Source organism: Hyalella azteca, unplaced genomic scaffold (assembly GCF_000764305.2).
Source record: "Hyalella azteca isolate HAZT.00-mixed unplaced genomic scaffold, Hazt_2.0.2 contig16640, whole genome shotgun sequence".
In the NCBI taxonomy this organism is placed as follows: Eukaryota; Metazoa; Arthropoda; class Malacostraca; order Amphipoda; family Hyalellidae; genus Hyalella; species Hyalella azteca.
Genome location: NW_025946454.1, coordinates 125351 through 151418, shown reverse-complemented (window position 1 = coordinate 151418; position 26068 = coordinate 125351). Strand labels below are relative to the sequence as shown.

The following is a 26068-nucleotide window of genomic DNA, read 5'->3' as shown; positions in this document are numbered from 1 at the left end:
GACTGTGATGTAACCGTGATCGTTTTGATTGATTTCAAGAAGCTTCAAACGAAGGTGCAATGTTGTAACTCTAAAATAAATACCAAAAAAATTTCTCGATTCCAAATCAACATCACTCATTTCGAAAGTTTCTTTTTAAAACTTTCGAATTTTTTTAACTAATTGCCTAAATGTAATTGTCTGGAATTAATTTCCACGCAATGGTATAAATGGAAATTCTAGCGACTTCCCCTTAAATAAACCTGGCAACAGACATACAGATAAGCCAATTAGAAGCATCCACGTAAGACATGCGCATTTTCGGAAGTTTTGATCGAAAACTGCCGCACCCGGCCGCCAATTTGGCCTGATCGACCGACTGGCTAAGTCTAATAATTGTTATCTGTGTTGTCCATATTTGACCGCTCGATTTGAAAGACGTTTCTGATCGATAACTTATCAAGAGAAGCCCTACGATACTCGAGGGAAGATTTACAGGATCTTTTATGATATATAAGTAAGGTGAGGACATGCACTTGCACATTCTATTCTTAGACGAATATGATGAATACCTTGATATTTTTGTCAGGGAATGAACATTGAACAAATTTTAAGTTTTCGATCATACGTTTCAGCATCTTTATACTCCATTCGCTGGTAGTTCTTTAAGAGTTCAGCTCACAGTAGAAACGGATATCTAAAGGGTCATCCTAGAACTTTTTTTGGTAACTGTCAATTAACCAAGTAGTACCTAATTTTCAGGCATTAGCATTTTCAGACTTTTATACGAATACTTCCTTAGACTGTAGTGCTTTATTGTAGTTTATTTCTGCTTCTACACTTTGTCCAGCCACTCTGGTGTTCCCTGCAGGCTGGAATTCTAGGATAGTGCATAAAGTTTGCCATTATTTAGCGGATTCATGTCGATATTCAGGCAGTGATTGGTTGTGATGTCATCCACTCCAGACTATTATTAGTTGTGGGAATGTAGTGTCATTCTCTCCAGACTGATAGATTTGTTTGATGGCCTTTTCTATATGTTATGAGCACTGGTTAATTTGAGACCCCTCTAGAAATCTTGAGCACGAACAGGAGTGTCCTGTTCATGCTCAAGATTTGTAAAATGTTAGATCCTACTTAGTGTTCGTAAGGCTACATCTTCCTCAGTGTGGAAAAATCTCTCCTCGTGATTGTCCTCCGTAATTGTATACTTAGTGAAATCAGCGGGACTTGGTGAAAATAGTGATGCATATTTTACCCTGTGTGTGTCACCCTGACCAAGCTTGCCGTTGGCAAAAGGGCGTATTGTTTTTTCGTGCAGAAAGTGTCACTATTTGTATAACATGACCTAATAATTCTAATGAGTGTAGGTACGACGTACGGCGTAATTAGTCTAGACTCGAGATGATTGTGAAAAAGTATATTCTTCGATTATATTATTTATTCTTCTCCTAAATTCATGCATCTCGTGTTATAGTTTAAAGGCTGTAGGCTGGTTTGATCTTTCGGTTATGCGACGTGGCTGGATGAGGTCAGGCTGATAGATGGATCACAGTTTTCCTTAAATATATTAAAATTGAATACAGAACTCAATCGAGTTTGTAATGGCATTTATCATTTGATGCATTTATTTGAACATAGATTATTTTTCATTCTAAGTTTTGGAGTGCAAAGGGACTGCAGTTTGAAATGTGTCGAATCCAAATATAGATGGAATTTATAAGTCCGTTAGGTTATTGCGCAAATAGACGTTTCGAGTAAGATTAGTTGTCAAACCACTCACAGTTCTTCAATGAATCTCATCAATCGCAACGCCGATTTTGAAGCTCGTACCATTAATCCGATCACGGGCGTCACTAATCCAAATCCTCGAAATGAACGCGTCCTATTCCGTTTCTAGATCTAAGAGCCGTAAGTAAATCGTGAAGTGTAGATGTGTACTACTAGCCGTGTGCCTGGGGTATACAGTAGAACTTCCATTGCCTTATAATTACAGTCAATGAAACATTAGGCGACTCTCAGCAGATTCTGCTCGTAACCTTACCGCTTGTCACTACACCGTATAATACTAATCAGAACTACTATTTGTAGGGTTTGATAACCTCAAAATGAGTAAGATTCTTTTTTGGTTTGTGTTAAGCTGCGTTGCATTTTGTTAAAACAATATCTGATCGTACTGAAGACCGGCGACGCAAGTGCTGCGGCGACGTAGTGACATTGACATAGCGCCCACTCGGACCTCACAGTTAGTCGGGAACGTTTGGAATGCCATGCCCGCTGCCGGGTGTCATGCGAGATTACTATGCATTTCAATGTTCGTTTCGATGTTGACAGGTTATTGGTAATGTTCCTTGGTGTAGTTTACTACGATTTATTGTGAACGTGAATGTGATCTATTTACCGTGACTGTGTTGGAAAGCCGCTACGAATGTTGATTTTTCAGACGACATAAGATCGAAATTAGTTTTTTATCCAAAAATTCCCCGTTAAACGCTATCACAAGGAGTCAAGTCGAATCACCATGGTTGAACTAGTATAAGGTTGACCTAACCCACGACAAGCTAATTTTTGCGGATGCAGTTTGTTGTTCAATTGTGGCGTCACTGATCTCATTGACGCCACAGACATTAACCATTCACCAAAATGCGATCAAACCAGACGACCAATCCGTCGTGGAAATGATGTAATTTTACGTTTCTCGATCTCAGTGACGTAACAAGAAAGCTGAACTGAAAGACCGAAATCCTCGTGGGTCAACCTTATATAGTTCAACTATGATTCAGCAATATTAGACACTTTCAAAATCCATCACCATATTAGTTGGACTTCACATTTTCATTATATCTTATTTAAATAAGGGTACCTTGTCACTAGGAATCAATATCATAATTTGGCATTGGACTATAAATGGTAAAATGAGCTAGACTCGGAATGTGATTCGACATGGTCGAACTATATAAGGTTGTCCCACGAGGATTTCCGTCTTCAGTTCGGCTTCCTTGCTACGTCACTGAGATCGAGAAACGTAAACAATCCTATCATTCCCATGACGGATTGGTTGACTTGTTTGATTGCATTTCAGTGAAAGGTTAATGCCTGTGACGTTACTGAGATCAGTGACGTCACAGGCGAACAACAAGCTACATCCGCAACAATGAGCTTCTCGTGGGTCAACCTTATACTAGTTCAACTATGATCTAAAATTCTAAATAAACTAAGGCCGGCTATTCTTACTTTATTTTGTCAGCCGTCAGTACAGCAAGAGCATCGCCTATTTTATAATTGTTATACTGATTAATGTGGGTGCCAATTTCAGATATCAGTTTTAAAAATTTAAGTTTTAGTGAGTGGAAGCTAAAATAGTGATGAAAGACATCCGTGGAGGATATTAATGAAATACCGAGTGGCCTTCCAAGAAGCCAATTGAGAAACATGGTTTAGCTAGGCTGACTGTTAACCTTCAGGGGTCACTTTCAGTAAATATAGAATAAATACGTCCTAAATTTTTAAAAAGGGATGAACTTTGCCTAATTTTGTACGAGGGACAGAGTTATTCTATAACGTTTGTTCTATTTTATAAATCCTGCGTCTGTTAGCGGGGAACGAACGACTAAGCTAATCCCATATTTGTCTTCAGGGTTCCAGTTCTATTGATGGTAAAATTACACAAAACAATACGATTCCCCACAACTGTGTTCACGCGATATCATAAAATTTCAACTCCGGTTTCATTGCAATTTTCGTTCAAAAAACGTTACGATATCTTCATATCATTTTTCTATGGCTCGCTTACAAGTGTGGCTCTTGCACAATCTAGATAGGGTAAATGTCTTAAATTTGTAATAGCGGTTCAAAGCAAGATGATATTTCGCAATTAAAACGGCTCGCCGGTTTTCTATACATCCAGAAAATTTTCTTAGATTCTATGGCAGCGCGATGGCGTCCACGGCAGTGCAAGGCGAGACGTTCCGAAGCTCGTTCAAAATCAGCGCTTGTTCCAGCACTCGCCTATCGACCGCTCCTCCGCTTTCTGACCTGCGCGCTGAGAACTAGTTGCTCCTGAGCTCTTCAATAAAATCATCACATTGTTCGAGAAAGAACTCGTTAGATAATTTTGTAGGAATTCCTCTTGTAACTTCTCATTATTATGATCTTGTATCTCCTGAGAAAATGCTTTAAACAACAAATTAATTGCATGGAAAAAAATAATTCTGCCTTATGAAAGTTTGATCCTTAATTCTTCATCTATCATACAAGATATATAACATAAAGTCTAAAGGTGGGCGACTTTCTTTTGTTTACACGCTGAACTTATTAGCGTTTTTGGCTATTCCTAGTTTTAAATTCGCAGTTCTAGACGCTGCGGCTCATTTTAGTTGGAGCGTGGAACAAGTGTAGAAGTGCGTTCCCATTTCTCCTGTGTTAACCCTCGGTTTTTCGACTCCTGAGTTGATCAGTTGTAGGTTGTATCCAGTTTGTCAACCTTGCTTAGAAACTACAACCAGTTCGGTAAGTCTTGAAACGTTTACTTATAAGATAGCTTAGCATGGCTGTGAAAACCTAGAGCGCGGGAGAGGGGCGTATTGATTGCCACCAACGTGGGAGTTGCATCGGGTGGTATTTGAAAGAAGTGTTCTTGATTTTTTGCCTTATATGACTTAACATTGAGTAATTTCTACATTTCAACTGCATGTTCAATTATGTAAGTCAATCTTTCTTTCAAGAATGACAGCAATGTGCAGCTGCTTGTTATAAACCGCTCATTGTTGAAATGTGTTACTACTCAGTTTACCTTCCGATTCCAAGCCGACCTGATGCTGCTGGCGGCTTCACCTGGATGCGTGCGCATTGACAACGTTCGGACGGAGCTTTCATAGATTGATGTCTCAGATTTTTTATGCGAGAGTACATTTTTCTAGTTAAATTCCATCAAGTAGAATTCTGCGGCCACTACTTTCACGTACATTGTAAGTTCTGGCAGTATTTTGATCTGAGTCTTCAGCCGCTACACTTTACCTGGTTGGCGGAGCAGCGCGCGCAACAGATACTGGTACTACTCTGGAGTCTGGTAGCTTGACGCTGCAGCGGCGTGTTTCCCTGGCCTGACTGATATGAAAACTGCAGTTGCTCATTATTCAGTGACTATTTCTTTTTATTGCCAACTTCTAATTCTTTATTATTTACCAACCAAACTTTAGTGTGTCAACTCAGCCGGTTTAAGTGCATAGTTATCGCTATTCGCTATTTCAGTATTGGGTGCTATGCCTAGTGCCAACCGCAGTTACTTTTCAGTTTTCAGTAGTTAGGTAGCCTTTTTCAACAGAGGTGGACGGAGGATGTACATCACATGTGGCGGGCAGCCACTACGTCAGAAGTTCATATGAAAAGAAATACCTTGAGCTTGAATTGACTCAAGGTCTCTAATTATTGAAGTTTGGGCATTCCTTATCCATTCATGATTAATTTAATTGTTGAAGATAACACTCAACTCCCTCAATCATGGTTGTTTTATATGTTGAGAGCTGAGTTTGTTCTCTGACTTCATTGGATTGATATTTAGTTCTCTTTGAGAATAATTTTTCTTATATTTTACAGGTTTAAATTTAAATTTGCTCTCATGAGGTCAATCCATAACTAATTCAGTTGAGCTTATGCTTATCTAACATTAGGAGTGATTTTAACAAGTTAATAAAGATTTGCATCACTATTGGAAGCTTTTTTTGGTATTACTATTTCACCATCCCTGTTAACTATGACTGAGAAAAATTCTTTGTTGCTTAATTTTCCTTAATAATTTATTTGTTTTTTAATTGTGCCATCTTTTTTAATGGCATGTATGGTAACATCTGCAGATATTAAATTGAAAATCTCTTTACATTTTAGGAACTTGTCTTAAATCTAAGTAACATTTATTGACATTAAGTCATTGATTTCAGGTCACCTCCATAGACATCCAGTATATACCTAATTATTTATCCCATATCAAGCCATCAATCATTCAAATTATCAGTGTAGAATTATGGAGGGGTAATATTATTAATATATGAACAAGTGCATATATTATATTAGATCTAAATGTTTTCAACTAGATACTTTTCTTTCATTTCCAGTTTATATCTTGAAACTGAAGCAGTTACTAAGCTGCATCCATTCAAAATTAATGAACCACCTTTCCTAGAATTCCATACTGGTCACATTCATACACAAGATGTCTTGAATCTCTTATAGCATTGGCCCACATCAAGTCATTGATCTTTCACATTCATACACATGTGTACAGTATCTTCAGTATGTGTCCCTAAACTGTTATTGCCCTATCCCACATTGGGACATTGATCTTGCCCATTGATCATTGACATCAAGTCATTAATCTGCAATTACTTTTTTTTAATAGAATAAAAGTACATAAAGTTGCGAATTTTGTCATATTCAAGTACAGTGAGTAATAAATCTTGATTCAATTCTACTTGGTAGGGTTAAAAACAATGTATTTTACATATTAATTCTTGGGTAGTGGAGTTCATAAATGTACAATCTTTGATCCTTAATATTGCACTCAGTTTTACCTTTGACAAAATAAGGTCAAAATTTATCAACAAACTTCACCTTTGTTTTTTATCATTTCCGAATGATAGTTTCCGGCCTTAATGTTCTCTCGTTTTATTGGTGCTGTAATTGCTGGACCGTGAAGCCCAAACAAAGCTGCCGCTACCCCAAGAACGCTATTCCCCACGAGGTCTCGCTTGATTATTTGCATTGGCGTGTATTGATCGGGCGCTGCGATCACGGGGATGCGCTTGGAATTCTCGTTTCCTTCCTCAATACCCTTAATGACCAATTATAATTTATAGTGATAACACTACGACTCCTTATTACGGTCGACGCGCATTTTGTTCGCAGTCGCCACGAACTGCTTTTGGTCGTTACACTTTACGTTATGCAGGTAAAAAAGAAATAGATGGGCTACATTTGATTTGTTTCCGCTGTAACTTTTATCTACGCAGCGTTTCATTTGTTAAAGCTTTGCATCTGTACTGCCAAACATTTGCAAACGCAAGGTCTGACATTCAAATATATTGTTTGCTGTCGACATTTTGAGAAGTTTTTTTTTTTTATTCTTGACGTATAGCTTTGCTACCAATTTTTTTTTGCTCTTCACGTTTCATTTCAACCTCATTTCAAATGTGTAAATTTAAGCTAATACTTTTTTACGATTCGCATAGCTTTCGTCAATTGAATTCGTCTGTCATTTAATATAATGTCGGCGTTATCCTCTTCTTGCAATTATTTTTTATCACAATAGTTCAGTACGCTATTATACCTTAATACTTTAAAGTTTAAATAAATGGCTAATTTTGATGATTACCATTTACTCTGATTTTCAATCTTCGTTTAATTACACATCGCATCAAACGCACAGTCATCTGCGGCGAAGCGCTCGGCCAGCTGCGGCGAAGCGCTCGGCCAGCTGCGGCGAAGCGCTCGGCCAGCTGCGGTGAAGCGCGCGACCAGCGGTTGAGTCGGTTTACATTGACGAACCAACGTATGAAAATTGGTAGTGGAACTGTGCAGATGTATATACATCTTGACAGATGCTGGTAAATATTACACCTTTTGGTCGCTGGCGAATATTTAACGTATCGGAAGACGGAATAATATGTATGCAAAAGCTTCTATTGGAATCGTATGAAGGCTGGAGCTGCGTATAAGGGGAGAGACGCGGACCAGCTTGGTCGATAATGACGCATACATGAAGATTCTGTGTTCGGTGCTGCCGGTCGATATGTGCACGTGAAGCACAAGGTCTCTGCTGCACTCAAGTCCTGCCATCACCAGCTGTCCTGAAAATAGTTTTTTATGCGCTGAAATACGATTCAAGCGCTTTCAAGCTCTGAATATTTTTACGTCGGTTAAAACGGTCAGGAAATGAGGAAGTTTTTTGGCGTTAAATTTTGTTTCTGAAATTTTCTGAAATGAAATGTTTTTGAATAACGTGTTCGGTTCCGCGTTGATTACTATGATATCTGCTATATCAATAATATTCAAAACTGCGCTACAATAACATGCATAGGAACACAAGTCTTGATATGATTACCTCATCATTGATGCTTCAGTTGTTACTATATGAGACAGAGCCTTGGATCCGTGTGCTTCTAATTTGCTAAGCGCGTGTAATTGTAGCAATTGTATGGTAACATCGCGTTTCAGTTACTATTTAAAGAGTTTTCTCAGGCACTGCATTGATAAATCTGCGTTGTATTGCGGTATCCGAGATGTACAGTCCATTATAATGTTGAATCTCGATTATCTGTCCCATTGCCCAAGAGTGTATAAACCTCTAAATAGCAACTCCCAATCTAAGGTAGTTGAACTTGGCTCTGCGGGTAAATGTCACTTGGTTGTGGTTGAGTTACTACTTTTCACGCACAATATCTAGAGTAGCTCCTCGTTAACGTGCTTGAATGGACAGTAGATTCGTTGAAAGAAATATTTGATCTCAAACGAAATTCTGAGATGGCACGGGCATATGTTTGATATCATTAGCGATGGTGGGTTGCTAGCAAGGTACAAGAAATATAAACAGTGCAGCGGGTTTTCTCATGACAGGGTCTAGTTGCTCCAACTTCAGTATTCCAACCTGTTTTAGGGTTTTTGTTCGAATCCAAATACATCAAATTTAAAATGTATTGATGAGCGATAGATGCACCGACACTGCGGATGCCACGACACTTGAATCACTTTACTCCGTGGCGTGTTTGTCCTCCACTCCTCCAGTTGTTTGGTACATAGTTTCACCCTTTCATATGATGTTATTGGACCTTTCTCCTGGCTTGCGCCACCCTTCCTTCTATTCTTCCGTCACTGCCTCGCGTAATGTATGGATTGTTATGTCGAAGGCTCCTGGGAACTCACCCTTCGGCCTCTGTAAATGCGTTCACACTTGGGCCCTAAATACTCATTTCATCATCAATAGTTCGCTACTACGATCGATTTGTATGTATATATTAATTAATAACAACGATAACATTAGGTATGATCTCTAACTTGAAAATGCAATTTATTAAACTGACCCAATAATATGACTTGGTTCACTTTGTAATGATCAGTCATGTATTTGTAAAACCTTGTATTTTCGTCTGTTGTTGAAGCCTGGCACCGGAAATACATGAGACTGTTTTGGTGCGTATCCTTGATACTGATCGTGTTGGGGTATTACCGGGGAATGCCATTTTAGTTTCAGTGGGACTGGGTTGGATTAGGTTAGTAAAATGAGATTTTTGTCTTGAAAATGACAAAATATATTTTAGAAATGAATGTTTGTTCCCGTTAAATTTAAAAAGATAGTATTATGGATGTTCCGTATAAAATGTAGATTTGCAAGAGTTTTTTCTTTTTATTGTCGACACAGCGTCAGTTTGAAGTTATTTTGGCCAGAATTGTGGGAGTGGGTTTCTCGATCGTTTCAGGGATTAAATATCTTGATCAGAGCAGACTAAATTGCTGCCTGATGATAAAGTCAAGGAACCTGGGCCTGATGTTCGAAACTAACTGCGACATGATGAATCTCAACTAATCGGCGCTTAAAAACTTCGAGTTTGCAGTACACATTGACTTAGTATCGAACTACCACCGTAATCTGTATATCATTTTTGCTGCTCCTGTTCATATTGTGATGAGTATGTAAGACGAGCATTGAAGATTGTGATTGGTCAGATGTGAGTGAAAGGAGTTTTCTCTTGGCACACCTCAAAGGCCGTAGCCGCGTAGAAGGTTACGGTCACTGTTGAAGTCAGGTCAAAAATCGCACTACCGTCAAAGTTAGGTCACTAAAATTACCTGTATAATGACAGTGCCGCACTTTTTTGTCGTTCTATGTTATTTGTCATGAGCGCAGTGTTTTGATCATTTAGGATGATAATTATTTCCTGCTTTTATACTCATGGACACTATTCTATTGGACTTGGGACAATTTGTCCAAATTGGCCCTGCGGTAATTAAGTGCAATGAAATAACAATTCTCCAAGAATGTTTCGGTTGATAGAGCGCGTTTCACCAACAACTACATCTGCATGACTTCGAATTATGTCTTAAATTTTCAAATTTGTGTTGACTTGTTCATAACTAATGTAGGTATCTTGAAATGTTCAGGAATTGGTTGATAGGACACATTTGACCTCCAAATTTATGCACGACCTCGCAAATGAAGCAATTCACTCCTTCAAATGCAAAACTAAACTTTTATTTCGTCACCTTCAACTTACGAATTGAGAAAAATCCTGATGTATGCGCCCCTATCAATTTCCCAATGTAAGTGCATTTGACCTCGCAACGTATGTTTAACCTCCAAACGCTCGCACGAATGCACATATACTTACTGCAGCTCATTTGAACTCCGAACGTATGTATATTTAATTGGGCTTATCTAAATTCTTAACACACGCTCATTGCACTAATCAGACTCGTTTAACCTTCACGTGCACGCACACATATATTGATTGGGCTCATTTAACCTGGAAATCGCTTCGAACACTTTGTTCTAATCAGGCTCATTCGACGTCCGAATGTACAAATTTCGCTCATTTAGCTTCCTAATGCACGTACAGATATGCTGATTGTGCTCATTATAATCTCCAAATTCTCGCAAAAATGTACTAATTGGGCACATTCAAGAAGCAATCAGCGCTCTGAATGTCGGCTGGCGTGTCAGTTCTTAGCGCGTCTCAGCGCGTCAGTCCAGCGGTGACGCCACCGCCGCGCCGGCCACGCTTCTGCAATTCGGCCGCCGCTGCCGTGGCAACGCTAGTCGCTCTTCTCATCGTCGCTCTTGCTCGCGCCGCGTTGTTGCTGTTGATGTCGAGGATAGTTTTCTATTTCTTTCATTTTTGTGCCTTTTTTCGCGGCGTGTTTGCATCCATGTTACTACTGTTGCTGTCCATATACGAGAGTTAGTTACACTATTGATGAGTCTAGTCTGAGCATCGGTAATGCTTATCATTTTATTTTGAACAGTTTTGCTTTATGCCCTAGCGTTCTACTCTACTTCCTTTACAATTAGGGAACTTTCTGTGGAACGCGCTCATATCCAGTGATGTATTTTATCCTGCTTTCTAACACTTATTTCCTAAACCTCGTGATATGTATCTCTATTGCCCATTGTTAAATTTTCGACATCCTCATACCACGCGAGTTCCATATTCATGTGTTCAAGTACTTGCATTAGGTAGTTGATTTTTCTATGCAGATTTCAGCTGTTATTGCCAGTAGCCGAACTCTAAAAACATTAAAGTAAGAAATTGTTTCTTAGTTTGAAGTTAACTAACGTTGGTGTCTTGTACGTGCAGTGAGGCTGAGCGTGAGAAAGTTGAAGTGTGAGGAAGGCTGTTTGGGGCATGCGAGCTGCGACCTTCAGTGGTGCTGGGGGTGCAGGGTGAGTGAGATGCCCTTCACCCACCGCAGCCCTTTTGTCATCATGTATATATACATTTCCTCCACTCAGTACTTTGTAATTAAATCAGAGGGATCTATTTAAAAATACGAAACTTCAGTGCTAGCGATCCATCCGCTCTTCGAGGGTAGCTGTTATTTCTGGTTGATGGTTGTTTCTTCTATGACTAGAATTGTGAATAGCGTTTGTATATATCAGTTGTAACGGTCAATCAAGAACATGTAAATTGATTATTAAGACATTCAGTCATTTTTATGGAAGGCCTACGGTCAAGGTTCATTTGAACGCCGACTTAACCAAACAGTGAACTTTTTTTAAGCGGCTATCAATTCTCACATACAAGTTAGCCGGAAAGCAAAAATGCATTTCTTCCTTGAAACGGTGCCAGACAATGAATTGCTGTTTGCTTAGACTTTTTATTATCTCACCAACAGCTTCGTCTTGATCATCTCTCTCTAAACCCTGGTGGCTCTTCCTCTCTTTGTAAGGGAAAGGCTGATAAAAAATTGATGCCTAAGGCTGCCTGCACACAGCACTAACTTTTTATTACCATTGTTCAGTTCTCTTCTTTGCATGATTTGCTTTGTATAAGGCTTCTCTTTATCAGGATTTCAAAAACACTCCTGGTGTCAAGTTTCTCCTTCATTTGCTTACTTTTGATATGTTTAGGTTGCAAGCTCAAGGTCTGTTAACTCTTTTTTTCTACCCTCAAAATTATTGGGCATGATGTTAGGTAAAAAAACAGAATAAATGAATAAATATATAAAACCTTTCCATTTTAATTAAGTAAAAAAGCGTTTGGATTTTCTCGTCTGAAGTTAGGATCATAGTTTGTTTGAAATTAATTGTATAAACATTTTCCTACTCGCAATCAATGGATAGCAAAAACTTTATGGCTACCTTCCATCGTCGATTCCAATCAGTTCGGTTATTGTTTTTGGATGATTGCCAGGCCTAATTCCATTTGGAATTGAAACTTCAATTTATTTTAGGGATTTTGGAGAGAATTAACGGCAGGTGACTTAGCCAATTCCTGAAAGTATATAAAAACTTAGGATGCTTCTTGATATCGAAGCCTCGTGATATGTTGCTTTCATCTCAACCTCTCATTTGGTGCTTAACACAATATAAAAACGAGAAACCCTTGATGGCCTGATAGCTAACAGCGCAGTATGTTGAAACTTGTATTGGTTGTAATTTAAGTCAAAATAAAGGTCTCGGCTCCAATGCCCAAACAGCCTCACACTCGCATTATTGTGTTCACCTTTATTATTGTTTTAACTGTCTTGATAATTATGATTATCCGCATTGTTATAATTCATACCACCATTATTTATATGACACGAAAATTTTACTTGATTTCTCTCTGTGCTGTTAATATCTTTGTGTGCTTTTCAGTGTTGCATTCGCGTTAATTTTGTTGATGAACTTACTTTTGATACCTGTGTTGAATTCGGTCTGTTATTCATTACGTTGGACATCGCTCAGAAGCCCTATACGAGACGGGTAATTACTTCAATTATTTTTACTTAATTCTTCCCAGTTGTCTCATTTTAATCATGTAAAGTGGAAATTACAAATCAAATGCCATTTAAAAGGTCTTAGTAACTCTTAAATCCTCTATTAATGTCATTTTTGGAAGCGTTAAATTAGCACAGAAGCTTTTCTATAATTAGTATGACATCTGTGATGATTACATTTAGTAGTCATCACATTTAGTCATTTCGACTCTAGTATCTATCAGATACGATGACTGGTCGCGGAAAGGGAGGTAAAGGACTCGGAAAGGGCCAAGAGGCATCGCAAGGTTTTACGTGATAACATCCAGGGTATCACCAAGCCCGCCATTCGTCGGCTGGCTCGTCGTGGTGGCGTCAAGCGTATTTCGGGTCTCATTTATAAAGAGACTCGTGGTGTGCTAAAAGTATTCCTAGAAAATGTCATTCGTGATGCCGTCACCTACACGCATGTAGTACCACAGGGAACGGTACTCGGCCAAATCCTCTTCCTCATCCACATCGCCAACATACATGTAGCAGTGAACCACGCCACTGCATCGTCATTCGCGGACGACACCAGGATACTAATGACCATAACGGACAGGACGGACAGTGAGAGGTTGCAAGAAGACCTCTCTGCAATATATGACTGGGCCCAAGTGAACAACATGCAGTTCAACGGGACCAAGTTTGAGGTTCTGAGGTACAGATGATCGGGAAGAGCTGGAATGGATCACCGCTACCTGGCACCTGACAACTCGGAAATCGAAGAGAAGCGACTCGTTCGCGAAATAGGAGTGTTGATGAACAATCAGGTCAATTTTGGTGATCACATATCGCAATAACCGCAAGAGGTAGACGACAGATGGGGTGGATCTGGCGGATGTTCAGAACGAGAGAAGCGGAACCGATGATCACACTCTTCAGAGCCCTTGTAATACCTATCCTTGAATACTGCTGCCAGCTCTGGACTCCGTTCGCACTAGGCGCAATACTGCAACTGGAAGGAGTCCAACGAACCTTTACTTCCAGGATCAGAGGGATGGAGAAGTTTAACTTCTGGGAGAGGTTACAGCGACTGGGTCTGTACTCACTGCAGAGGAGACGGGAGAGGTATGTCATTCTGTACACATGGAAAATGATAACCGGAATGGTGCCAAACTTCGAGAGCGAGACCTTCAGGATTGAGATATATCACAACGAGAGAAGGGGGAGACTGCAAGATCCCCCCACTACGTAACAGATCCGCAGTCAGATTTCAATCCCTGCGGGAAGGATCACTTTCCGTGGCAGGGCCAAAGCTGTTTAACGTCCTACCAAAGGATCTAAGAGAGGGAAGTTCACCCTGGAGACCTTCAAGAGACAACTGGACGTTTTCCTGGGCACAATCCCAGCTCGACCTCCCCTGCAACACTACCAGCGGCGAGAAGCAAGCAACAGCATCGTGCATCAGGTTATATGATAGTTAGGCGTAAACCAAAAACTGTTTAGGTAAGGGGCTAAATGGACCAGTTTCCAGTGCTCCTATAAGAAGTAACAAGAAGAAGAAGTCAGTTGGGTTTGCCGTGGCAGCACGTGTGTGAATTGCGATCGCTAGACTATCGTAGCCTAGTACCTACTAGCACGTGTGTGAATTGCGATCTCTATACGTCTAAAGTAACCGGTAAACTTGTGACTCGGCTTCTTATAAGTATTCAAAACCTTAATTATTTGATTTGTTTACTCATTAACTTTAACCCGACAGGCTTTCTTCCTTAGAGGTTTGCCGGTCCGCGGCCGCCTTGTTATTTTTACAGCACTTCTCTTTAACTTCACTTCTTGTTTGTCTGTCTGTCTGCTACAAATCTTGTAATTGAAATTCAATACACTTCTACTTATACTATTGATCTGAAATTTTGCACACTTGTTTAAAGTTGGAGACAATGCATAAATCAAATGCCAAAATAAATTATTTTTAAAATTTATTTTTTTTTTTAATATTAAAAATATTGAAAAAATAATTTTGTCAGCTACAAATCTTATAACTGATATTTGACACACTTTTACCTGTTTAATTGATCTGAAATTTTGCACACTTGTGTGAAGTCAGAGGCAATGCATGAATCAATTAACAGAATAAATAATTTTGAAAAAATTTATATATTAAAAAAATTTATATATATTAAAAAATTGAAAAATAAATTTTTTTAATTTTCGAAAATTAGATGAGAAATTCATTGTACATCATCTGTAAGATTGGAGAAACTGGATTCTTTGGAAGTGTTGTCTTTAAAAAGTAATTTTTAAATGTATATTATGTTGATTATACCTACTTGTATTGTTGTTTTTAACTTGCGTATGAGCTCGTTTTTTGGTAAGTTCTCCATAAAAATGTGATGCATTTACTTTGCACCGTCTTTGGCTTTAAATCCTTAGTTGATTTTGTGCATTTGTAATTAAGGACATATCAAGCGATTCATGGTTTATGGATATAGTTTGAAGTTAATTCTCACCAAATTTTTTAATTATGCAATTCTGTTTGAATAAACGCTATAATTTATCATGTTTTCGTCGGGATTGTTCGAAGGACGCCCATTACACGTACTAATCTATCCCTGAGATCAGAACGGCTGGGAACTTGTTGAGACCCGGTAACGTTCTCGCGAGACTCGGTAGCAGCGTCCTCGCGAGACCCGGTAGCAGCGTCCTCGCGAGACCCGGTAGCAGCGTCCTCGCGAGACCCGGTAGCGCGTGGCCGTGAAGGTGAAGTTCTCGCTCGTCTCTGAAGCGGTGGCCCTCCGTATCCTGTCTACCGCGACACTAATAGAAATCAATTACCTGCGCTACAATGTTTGGTTGCTAACACATTGAATTCTATTGTTCGGGATAACAATTACTGCTGCTTGTATGGGGGACGCGTAAACCGCAGGTTTTATGGCTTTCGCTTTGTGAGCTCTTATGAAGAAAATACCCGCTCATGTATGTGATGGGTGCGAATGCTGTATGTGTGGTAAAAAATGTTAATCAAACTCGACGGTTAAATATACGAGTATATTTAGAATTGAAAGTCTTATTTTTATTTTTTGGTTTAAGATGTTCTACCTTGAACTCAACCATGTGTGTACAGCAAGCGCTGCAATCGTAATAGAAGAGCGCACTTGTGTGTTCGTGTTAGTAAAATTGTTCGGTCGTAGCATTTTACCAGGAATGAAGCACGACAAATGGGTAGTTGACCCAGAAAATCTATGGTGCGGGAAGAAAATTGCGTGGTGGTGTAGGTGGGTCGGCCAACAGTCAGCCTAGAGAACGACTAGCGCAAAAGGTATCGACTGGCTTCTTTCCTCGCCATTGAACATGCAAAGGTCGACCAGAGCTTCCTGAAGCTCCCATATAGACCCGGCCACTACCGCCCTTCTTTTGTTTAATTCAGCAGCGCTCATGGCACGCTGAATCCATGACTTTTTTTTTTTAAATCACGGCTCTTATGTCAGCTGGCAACGATCGCGAGTTCAGTAGTGGGTAGAAACGTTTTTCTACTATTGAAACGGGTTTCTACTATTGAAATGGGTTTCTACTCTTGAAATTGTTGCAAGTGTTGCCGGGCTCTATAAATTTTGCTATAGATATCGTTGTCAAAGTAGAACGATGTACTCCTGTTGCGTTTTATAGATTTGGTGATTGATATAACCTGCGTCGAACAAAAAAAGCTTTGAAATCTCCCGTACGTGCGTATATGTCTTACAGAGAAAATCGAAAAAATGGCATATTATCTTGATATTTTTGGTATATTATTCATCGTTTCAGCAACAGCCACCTCACTATATGAGTGTAAATGTTCACGTGTGCAAGCATTCAACGATTCTGAAGTAGTTTCGGTGAAGTATCTTCTAGAAAATCCTGTTCGCGAACTTGGTTTAAATTTATTCTACTGCGCGTCCTCTTATAAAATTCTGGTTGCATTTTGGACGACCGTCGATCTCGACGGCCTGTCGAAAGTGCCGGCTAAAGTTTTAACGAGATAGGACGGAGTTAGAAAAAATCAGTATGCCGAAGCACGTGCCTCGAGCTCCCTTGAACCGGGGTGCGCAGTCGGCCCGCGTGAGTTTGTGCCGTGGCCGTTTCGAGTGGCTGCGAATAAGACGCGCTGCTCCACGTTTTCACTAACTAGTTATGAATGCGGGAAACGTAGGAATGACGTGAAATGTGAATATTTATTCACATGTAGGCCCTTACGAATGCGTTACAAATGACGTGAAACGTGAATATTTATTGACATATGGGCCGTTACTAATGCGTTACGAATGACGTGAAACGTGGATATTAATCCACATGTATTACCGTCGCGAATGACGGGAAACTTAACAGTTTATTCTCGTATAAAAAATGCCTCCACGAAAGATGGATAACGTGACAAGCTGATAGTAATGTTCACGATTGTACGTAATGAATGCTGGCGAGTAATAGGATATATACGCTTCCCATTTCCTGGGTAGTCTGTTACGAATGGCGGAAACTGGCGAGATCTAATGTCTATTTGTTTCTACACATGATTGATAGGTATTGTACTATGCCCACCTATTCATATGAACCGAATTTCACGATTTAAGCAGAGATAACGTAATAGAGCGCGTTGAACATAGCTAACATAGCACGTGAAGCTTCCTTCCATAGGCTTACTACCATGATGAATAAGAGGGCTTCTAAATTTAGCGTGTATATTCCGTCTTTTCGTGTTGCTTCAAGTTGAACTGAAAAGTGTGAAATCGAATTCTAATCAAGTCTTACATGTCTCCTCAACTTCTAGATTAAAGACCTTGGTAAATAATGTATATTAAATGCTGCAGTAAATGCTTGTAATTAACATCTTGTTCTGTCTTCCATGAAATGACAGGCTTCATTTCCAATGACGAATCTCGTACTGTTTATCACTTCTGGCTCAGATAACTAGATTTAAAAAAAAAATTGTCAATATGGCGAATATGTTGGGTTCTTGTTTGAATAAAATAATTTCGTAGTTAGTTTCTCTGGAGATCACATAAGCCTATTTCAGCCAAATCGAAAATGCATGCCCGTGAAATTTCAGCGTGATCGTCCATGTCGATTTCTCGTCTGCAATTGGCTGTTAATGGAATGATGGTATAAATAGTACTTCTGTTGATGTCAGCAATTTTTTTAATATCCGTCTTGGAGTTGCAGTAGTAACATAATACGTTTAATCTTGAGCTAAAGAACAACAATGAGAGGCTACAGCGTCGTACCGTTATCCCTTGGTTTAATCCTGGTAATGCAAGGGCGCACTTGGCTGGCAGTTGCGCAACCCCTTTGCGTCTGTCCCGTGGCATCAGCCGCCCTCCCTAATAGCCCGACAACGCTGCCCAAATTACTGCCTATACACGTCATCAACTAAACTCTTGTTATTTTCTGCTCTATACTACGACCTCAATCCTGCCGGTACACGCTTGTATCAACTTTATTTTAGATATTTTTTTTGCTCAATATTATGGCTCGGATTACTCCCAGGTTACGTCTTGTAATTCAGCGATTAACTGGTGAATTCGTGGCCATTTCAGTAGCTTGGATCATGATACTAAAGGCTACGACGCGAACGAGTGTTCGTATTTTTGCTTCTTTTATTAGCTTTCTTGCACCATAGGGCGCTGTTCGACTAATCGTTTGCTGAGCCCCGATTTATTTTGCATCTATCGCGACGTGAGTATATTTAAGGCACAATCATATCAACTTTGAAATCGAGCTAAATTTCCTTTTAAAGCATAATTCCAGTAAACATGACTTCGCTTCTGTAACATCGCAGTCTAAGTCGACAATTAAACTTAGTATTCGGACATGCATAGAGCTGTGGATCTCATTACGTCGTCCTAGTCGAACAGGATAGAGCTGCTCCGACGTGATCCCGGATTTTTTAAAGCCCTATGGGCTATTGAGGAAAGCTTTGATTCATTTTAGTGGCCCATAAAGTAATGGCTTGAATGGGCCACTGACTGGCCCATTGTCGCTGTAATGCGTTGATTTTTGCAGGGAGCATTGTCATATTTCAGCTACGTTATAGCGTTCCTTTTGACGCTCTGATGACTGAGTCGAGTCTTAATGCTTGCCTGCACATATAAAACGAGGACGGCCTTCATTAACGTACTGTAGTTATGCTTCACCAGGTGGGCCTCTGCAGGCCGAGGCTTTTTGCTGCTTTTTTTTTTATTTCGAAACGCATTCAGGGCTGTTCTCTGGAAATTTTTTCTCCAGTGGTATAATTTTCAATATAGTATGTGAGATGCACGTATAAATCTTATTTTTCATTGCAAACTATTCCTGGGACAAAATCTTTAATCTATGAGGCAATCGATCGTAATTAAACGTTTGCATTTGGCTGACACTTCGTTCCAATTAATTATAATGAAGGGGCCGACCTATTGATGATATCGATTAAAAATTTTTATTGAATGGATCCTTGGGGGAGATGTTTTCATTCATTCCGTCCAAAGTTACTTATTGAAAATTTAGGAAGTACGCGTATTTGCGTACTGGTTTCATTAACAATGGAGCTGGCCTTCAAAAATGATATCGTCATCCCGCACCAGCACAACTCTCGTTATCCATCTAAGGACTTCACCACCGGAGACTCTAATGCTACATAGGAAGTTACAGAATTGGTCATCATGAATAATGATGCTCTGATTGAAATCTGATTTTTAATGTATATTTGTGTACTATTGATCAGATGTGCATTGCAGTGTGCGAGGAACGACTTGCTCTTCCAATGAAGCTCGTGTGTCTGGAGACTTAGGGTTTTACTGCTAGATTCATAGCTTTACTTGCCAGCTTAGAGCCTTAACTACCGGGCACTTACTACATGCAGTGCCAACGCCGCAATCACTACATTGCCCTCGCTGCAGTCACTACTCTGCCCTCGTTTACTACACTCCCCTCGCCTGTCACTGCCCTGCCCTCGCCTGTAACTACCCTGCCCTCGCCTGTCACTGCCCTGCCCTCGCCTGTAACTACCCTGCCCTCGCCTGTCACTGCCCTGCCCTCGCCTGTCACTACCCTGCCCTCGCCTGTCACTGCCCTGCCCTCGCCTGTCACTACCCTGCCCTCGCCTGTCACTGCTCTGCTGGTACAGTGTACCCCGCCTGACCGACGTAATGACTGCCCTGTAGAAGCGCCACTGCTCCTTGATCGACCAGCTCGCCGCAATTACTGCACCGACTCTGCTGCTGCTGCTGCTGCTGCTGCTGCTGTCGTTGCTGCTGCTGCCCTCAGCCACTGCTTCTAACAATGCCAGTTTATCTTAGCTGAGTAATACTCTTTAATAAACAGATGTATACCGCTGACGACATCTAATTTGCGATAACTAGTGTTCGTGAACAACACTCGGAATATTTATCTGACAACCATGGAGTAATGGTTACTAGTAATGATTTTTTTTATTGTAAATCAATCATTCTCTCGCCTTACATTAGGTACTGACCTGTAAAGAATTTAGAACACGTCTGATTGAGGCTGGACCAAGGCATTTCAGTAGGGATATGGACGGCATTGATTGCTTAACCTCGGAACAACACACGACTTGCATTGCAGGAGTTCCTGACTCGCTTCCACGTAACCATCGCCTAACTCTAATGAAGCCCTTCTTGGTTTTCGCGTTGTAGTTAACGTGTATCTTGACAGAAATTCTAAATATTGTTCTATGTTCATGCTAACAGAGAACCAAATAAACTAAAATTTCTAACGAGTCGATTTACAGTATATTCATATTTAGAGACACCTTACGCTGTATTCGATAAAAATATACACATCATACTAACTTTCACATTTTTCTGTCGGAAGGTTTAGCCAAATGAAATGCTGGCGAACAAAATCATTTTGTGAAATAAGCATGCCTGCCTGTAAAGCTGTCACTGAGAACCGTTGTAACGGCCACGTTTAAGCACATGGATAGCCTTCAGAGAGAATCGTTCTTCAAGATGTGTTCATTATTCTTCAGAATGTGGTTCTTCAGAATGTGGTTCTTCAGAATGTGGTTCTTCAGAATGTGGTTCATCAGAATGTGGTTCTTCAGAATGTGGTTCATCAGAATGTGGTTCTTCAGAATGTGGTTCATCAGAATGTGGTTCTTCAGAATGTGGTTCTTCAGAATGTGGTTCTTCAGAATGTGATTCATCAGAATGTGGTTCTTCAGGATGTGGTTCCCCAGGATGTGGTTCTAGCTTGATCTTTGTTCTTGTGAGTCAAATTGTATATATTTTTGACTGTGTAGGTGACGGATCTTTAAGGCTCCAATTTAAATTGAATAAATTATATTGAACGCGGTAACCTTATATTTGTAGTTAATCATTAAACCCATTCCTGCTTACGTGTCGGGATTCAAAATTGTATTTTTACTCAAAACTCCGATTATGTGTTTTTGGATTGACTGAGACAACACAATTGGCCCAAGTTATTGCACTAAAACCTTATTACTACTGGCCGAGCTTTTCTACCATAAATAGTGTTAAATACTTGGTCTTGCTTAGATTTTGCCTGGTTGTTATGGTGGTACAAATGCTTGGACGCAATTATATTTAATTTACATGTGAAAGATTTTTTACAAGCTGATGCAAATACGACGTAACTCGCTGCAGAGCTCGAAAATCTGTCTACATGTGACGTTAGCAACGTATATCTGTATTAACCGAGCATACGAGACGTGCGGACGAAGTATGGAACCACTGCGAGCGTCGTGTGCGTGTTCTGGCGGCAGAGTTTCCGCTGTACCTGCGGTGTTAGTGAACCAGGATCGGCGCGCTCGATGAAAATTTTTAACTATTATGATGCGTTCCCAATAAGATGTATAACATAGGGTAGCGTCTGATACTGAATGACAAGGATATATATTATATTTAGATGTATCGAGGCCTTCTTTTTTTGCGCTATTTGTGTTTGCTTATTATCTACAATTGGCCTCAGCAAGGCTTGTTATTGAAGGCGCGGGGTCATTGCACTCATTGCTCGACAACCCTGGCCACCTGGTCTACAGTTGGCGTCATTATCAGCTGCCCACCCAACCCTTCTACCATCCTGCCCTGAATGGCGATATCCGTGCGTTTTGTAGCGTTTTTTTGCCATGCATAGAAGAAGGTCCAGTTGTTCTTTGGGGAAGCTTAGTCGTCGAGTTTGATGACAGTAACTCATCATAGTACTCTAATGGTATATCATGAAGTCGATTATTGTTCATCTATGGACTTGTTCACGTCTTTTTTCCGCATTTATTTCCTCCTATTATTGGTTATAATGATCGATCTTACTGTTGATATTTTTTCCTTCCTTCATTTTCATTTGGTGAACAGTTTTTCCCACACGTTTTCTGCGAGTGTCCATCACTCTTCATGGCGAAATTTAAACCTGCTCCAATACCAAAAAATATATTATATAGTTGAAACTAAACTAGTTTCGTGCGTGAGTTGCCGCCCTATTTCACCGTTCGTCGCCCAAGCCTGCGTCTGGCGCTCAACACAAATGTTCACACAGGCGACGTTAGCGGGACTCCGATCGATTGTGCACGAGAACTCGTGCCTCGCGTCCACGTAACTCTGATCGAAATCCAGGGCGATTTGTCGTCGGCCATTGCACTGGTGGTAGGTCGCTGCTTGACGTTAGTTTGTCGTTACACGTTATCCTTGTCTACATTCGAAGTCATTGCGATGAGATAAACAAATTTGCTGAACATTTATGTTGATATTTAGTCTACAATTCTGTCGCTTTCTAGAAACCTACACCAGTGGTTGCTGCATTTTCTCACTTCAGAAGACTACACGTTGATGTGTAAGCGTTTCCCAGGCGGGCGATCACGAACAAACTTCACCCCAACAGATCAGAATTTGCTGCTTGTTCAGAATTTTAAAATTTAAATCGCACGATCGAAATTAACTTGGTTTTGCCACAGTCTACTTTACATGGTCTGAATTTATTTCATGTCATTAGATTTACTTCAATTTGTATCTAAACGGTTAGGATTGACTCCACGTAGTAAATATACTACACGCAACGGAAATTCACTTCACGCAGTAAGAATTCGATTCACGCAATGGAAATTTTGCATAAAATTCACGCAATGGGAATTTTGCCAAGTAAATATACTTTCTATTAGTATCTACACATTCCAGAAAATTTCGAATGTGCACCTAAAGCTTTGAGTTTGTGTAGAGAAAACCATATGATAAATAATATGCTTCAAAATCCTCACCGATTTTGACGGATTTCCGTTAACTTGAAAAATAACTAATTTTGGTGCACTGTTACAATGGGCTTGAAATTCAGCCTGCTATATATAATTCAATAAATTCATTATTGTAGTTTGTATAATGCACTTTTTTTCCCCTCATTGAACTTGGTAAAGTTTTGAATGAATGTTTAGGCGCACGCTTCTGCGGCCGGGAGAGGCAAGAGGAGACGACGTAATGTATCGTCCTTGCTATGAACATTTTATTAGCGTCAGCTGATGTTTTCATAAGCGAATTATCTAACTGCGATGATACAAGTACTTAATCCCGCTACCTCACGCTACCCAGTTGGAAACACACGAGTTTGAATCCAGACGCGGTTGTCGCTAGTCATTATTCCAGCTGTTGCTGCCGTGCATAAATTTTCAAGCAGTGCTGGCGGTGTGTATAGAATCCAGTCTGGTTGCCGCGTTTTCGTTATTCCGCTGTAGTTTCCATGCCAGAATATTTTAGACTATCATGGTTTCCGCACTTGGACAAATAAGCTGTAGTGCGGATGCCGTAGTGGGAAATCTGGCTGCGATTACCGTGTGCTGGTAATCCAGCATAACTTACTATTTATGAACGAATCTGCTGTATTTACCATGTATGGACAATCCAGCTGTAGCTCTCATGTGTGGACAATCCAGCTGTAGTTCCCATGTGTGGGCAATCCAGCTGGAGTTCCCATGTATGGACAATCCAGCTGGAGTTCCCATGTATGGACAATCCAGCTGTAACTTTCATGTGTAAGCAATCCAGCTGTAAGTTCCATGTGCGGGCAATTCAGCTGTAGTTCCCATGTGCAGGCAATCCAGCTGTAGTTCCCATGTGTGGGCAATTCAGCTGTAGCTCCCATGTGTGGGCAATTCAGCTGTAGCTCCCATGTGTGGGCAATCCAGCTGTAGTTCCCATGTGTGGGCAATCCAGCTGTAGTTCCCATGTGTGGGCAATTCAGTGCTGTTGCATGACGTCTTCGACAGCTGGCCGTCATTCGCAGGGTTCGCGCACGCGCCACGCCTTCTCATTGGAATTGACGCGCTGGATCAGAAGTTCGATAACCTCATATCGTCCTATGGCGGGCCCTACGCCGCAAAAGAAGCACTTATTAGTCTCCCTAATGTTGAAATACATTTTCTTATTGCTTTTCTCTACTCGTAAGTTTTTGTGTGTAGAAATTAAATTGGTCCATTCGCCTTTCGAAAATGTTATTCAACAGTTTGTTTGGAAGATTCTTATCTCTGTAATGGTTGAACGTCATGGAATTTTTTCATTTCAAATCAACCTTAGTTTCTAGCGGTCAACGCGTCCGTTATTAGTGGACGATTGATGTGAAGATTTGAATAATCTTCATTGGTAGATTGATTATTTGGATCAAAATTTAGTGTTCACACCTACTTCTCCATCTGTAATCTATCGGCTTTCGTCTGTGAATTCTAAAGATTTTGCTGTTGGTGAGGTGTGAACCCTAGGAGGCCTAGAAGAATCAAGAAACCGTTTATTGTATCGGTACTAAATTGTACATGTGGTTCTTTAAAAATTCGCTGTATAGAGAGCTTCATGTTACGGGTTGGCCACGCCGTTGCTAAGCGCTGCACCCTCTGTGCGAATCCTCGCTAATTGGGCGGACGCGACTGCGTAAGCAGCTGCTGCTAACGTTCTCTAACGACCGGTCTTGTCGCAGCGAGGGACATTATATTCCGTTCATTCCTTCTCCTGTTTACTGTTTCGTTTTATTGGATCTCTCCTCCATTCTTGCTCCTATCGTTTACAGTGTCCCGTTTTGTCTACTGTCATTTCTGCTCCCAACTCTTGTTGAGTCGTTCGCACTGCCGTTTTGTGGTGAAATATTTTGAGGACGGATTCTCAAGAAGTTAGATTTTTTTTATCTCATAAGACTTGATTCTATTTCCTTGCCACTTTGGTTTAAAATTTGCAGCCTTATTCGCTCAAGATTTGAAATAAGTTCCCTCCATATGTCACTCGTTTTCGTCTTGAAGCTTCATCAAAATTGGTTGCTTTCACCTCGAATGTCGAGGCGAAAGAAATTTAATTAATAATTTCTAATATTAATAATAATAATTTTTAAATTCAAAATTAAATTTTACTTAGTTTAATTTTGTGCTTCTTGGCACTGGCATTGCAGATTTAAGTAAAATATTGCAGCCGACAGATTTCATGATACGTGTAAAATTCAAATTTGTATTGAACTGCATTCTTTGCTAGTTTTGTCTCGTATTTACAGAAGCGTATGCCGATTAAATCGTATCCATTTGGCCATCAAAGCACAAAATGAGTGAAGAATATGCTTTTTGTCCATGTTAATAAATTTAAAAATTTGTCACAGCTAAACAAGGAACAACACTATGATCGCAAATTGATCATATTGTGCCATTGTTATGGTTTGAAAAGCCAAGAACAAAACTTGCCAGAAGGATACTTGCATGCAGAAAGACTGCAAAGCAATTTGAATTTGTTCTCTGCACCCTTCCATTGACGCCGGCTGCTGAATCTCCACTCCCTTCTACCGGTTGCAGGACGCAGCGGTTTTTGTGCCATTGTGCCTGGGGTCGTCCTCTCTTGTTACACTGTGCTACACTTCGTGCTGTCTTTACCCTTCCCTCTTCGGGATTTTGTTGCATTGATACCAGGATTAGGGGCTTAGTGATTCAGTGCTCTGCATCAAGCAGCGGCTCTCCCTTGGGTTTCCTTATTTAATGCCGAGTGCTGAATGCATTTATGTAGTTTACGCTTCGAGCGCTTTTAATTGCTTTGCCGTGTCAACGTTACATTGAGATGGACAGACAGCCACTGCATGCATCTGCTGAAGCCCATGGCTGCATTGCATTGTCAGCGCAGTATTGATGTGGACGGGCAGCTTCCCAAGCTGTCAATCGCTTATCAAGGCCTTC

At 40.3% G+C, this 26068-nt stretch overlaps 1 protein-coding gene across 10 annotated transcripts in view; it reads left to right on the top strand.

The window, feature by feature from the left end:
- The first annotated feature begins 411 nt into the window (after nt 1-411).
- The window catches only part of LOC108669833 (ELAV-like protein 1), an 81488-nt gene continuing 55831 nt past the window's right edge, over nt 412-26068 (top strand). For 8 of the 10 annotated variants that reach the window (XM_047884969.1, XM_047884967.1, XM_018157254.2 and 5 more), the window contains exons 1-2: nt 4366-4488; nt 11322-11407. In XM_047884969.1, the coding sequence (XP_047740925.1) occupies nt 11370-11407 (38 nt within the window). In that variant the 5' untranslated portion in view covers nt 4366-4488; nt 11322-11369. Of the gene's footprint in view, nt 502-4365; nt 4489-11321; nt 11408-26068 lie in introns of those variants that run through there. The other 2 variants (XM_018157257.2, XM_018157256.2) reach the window with 2 other exon arrangements.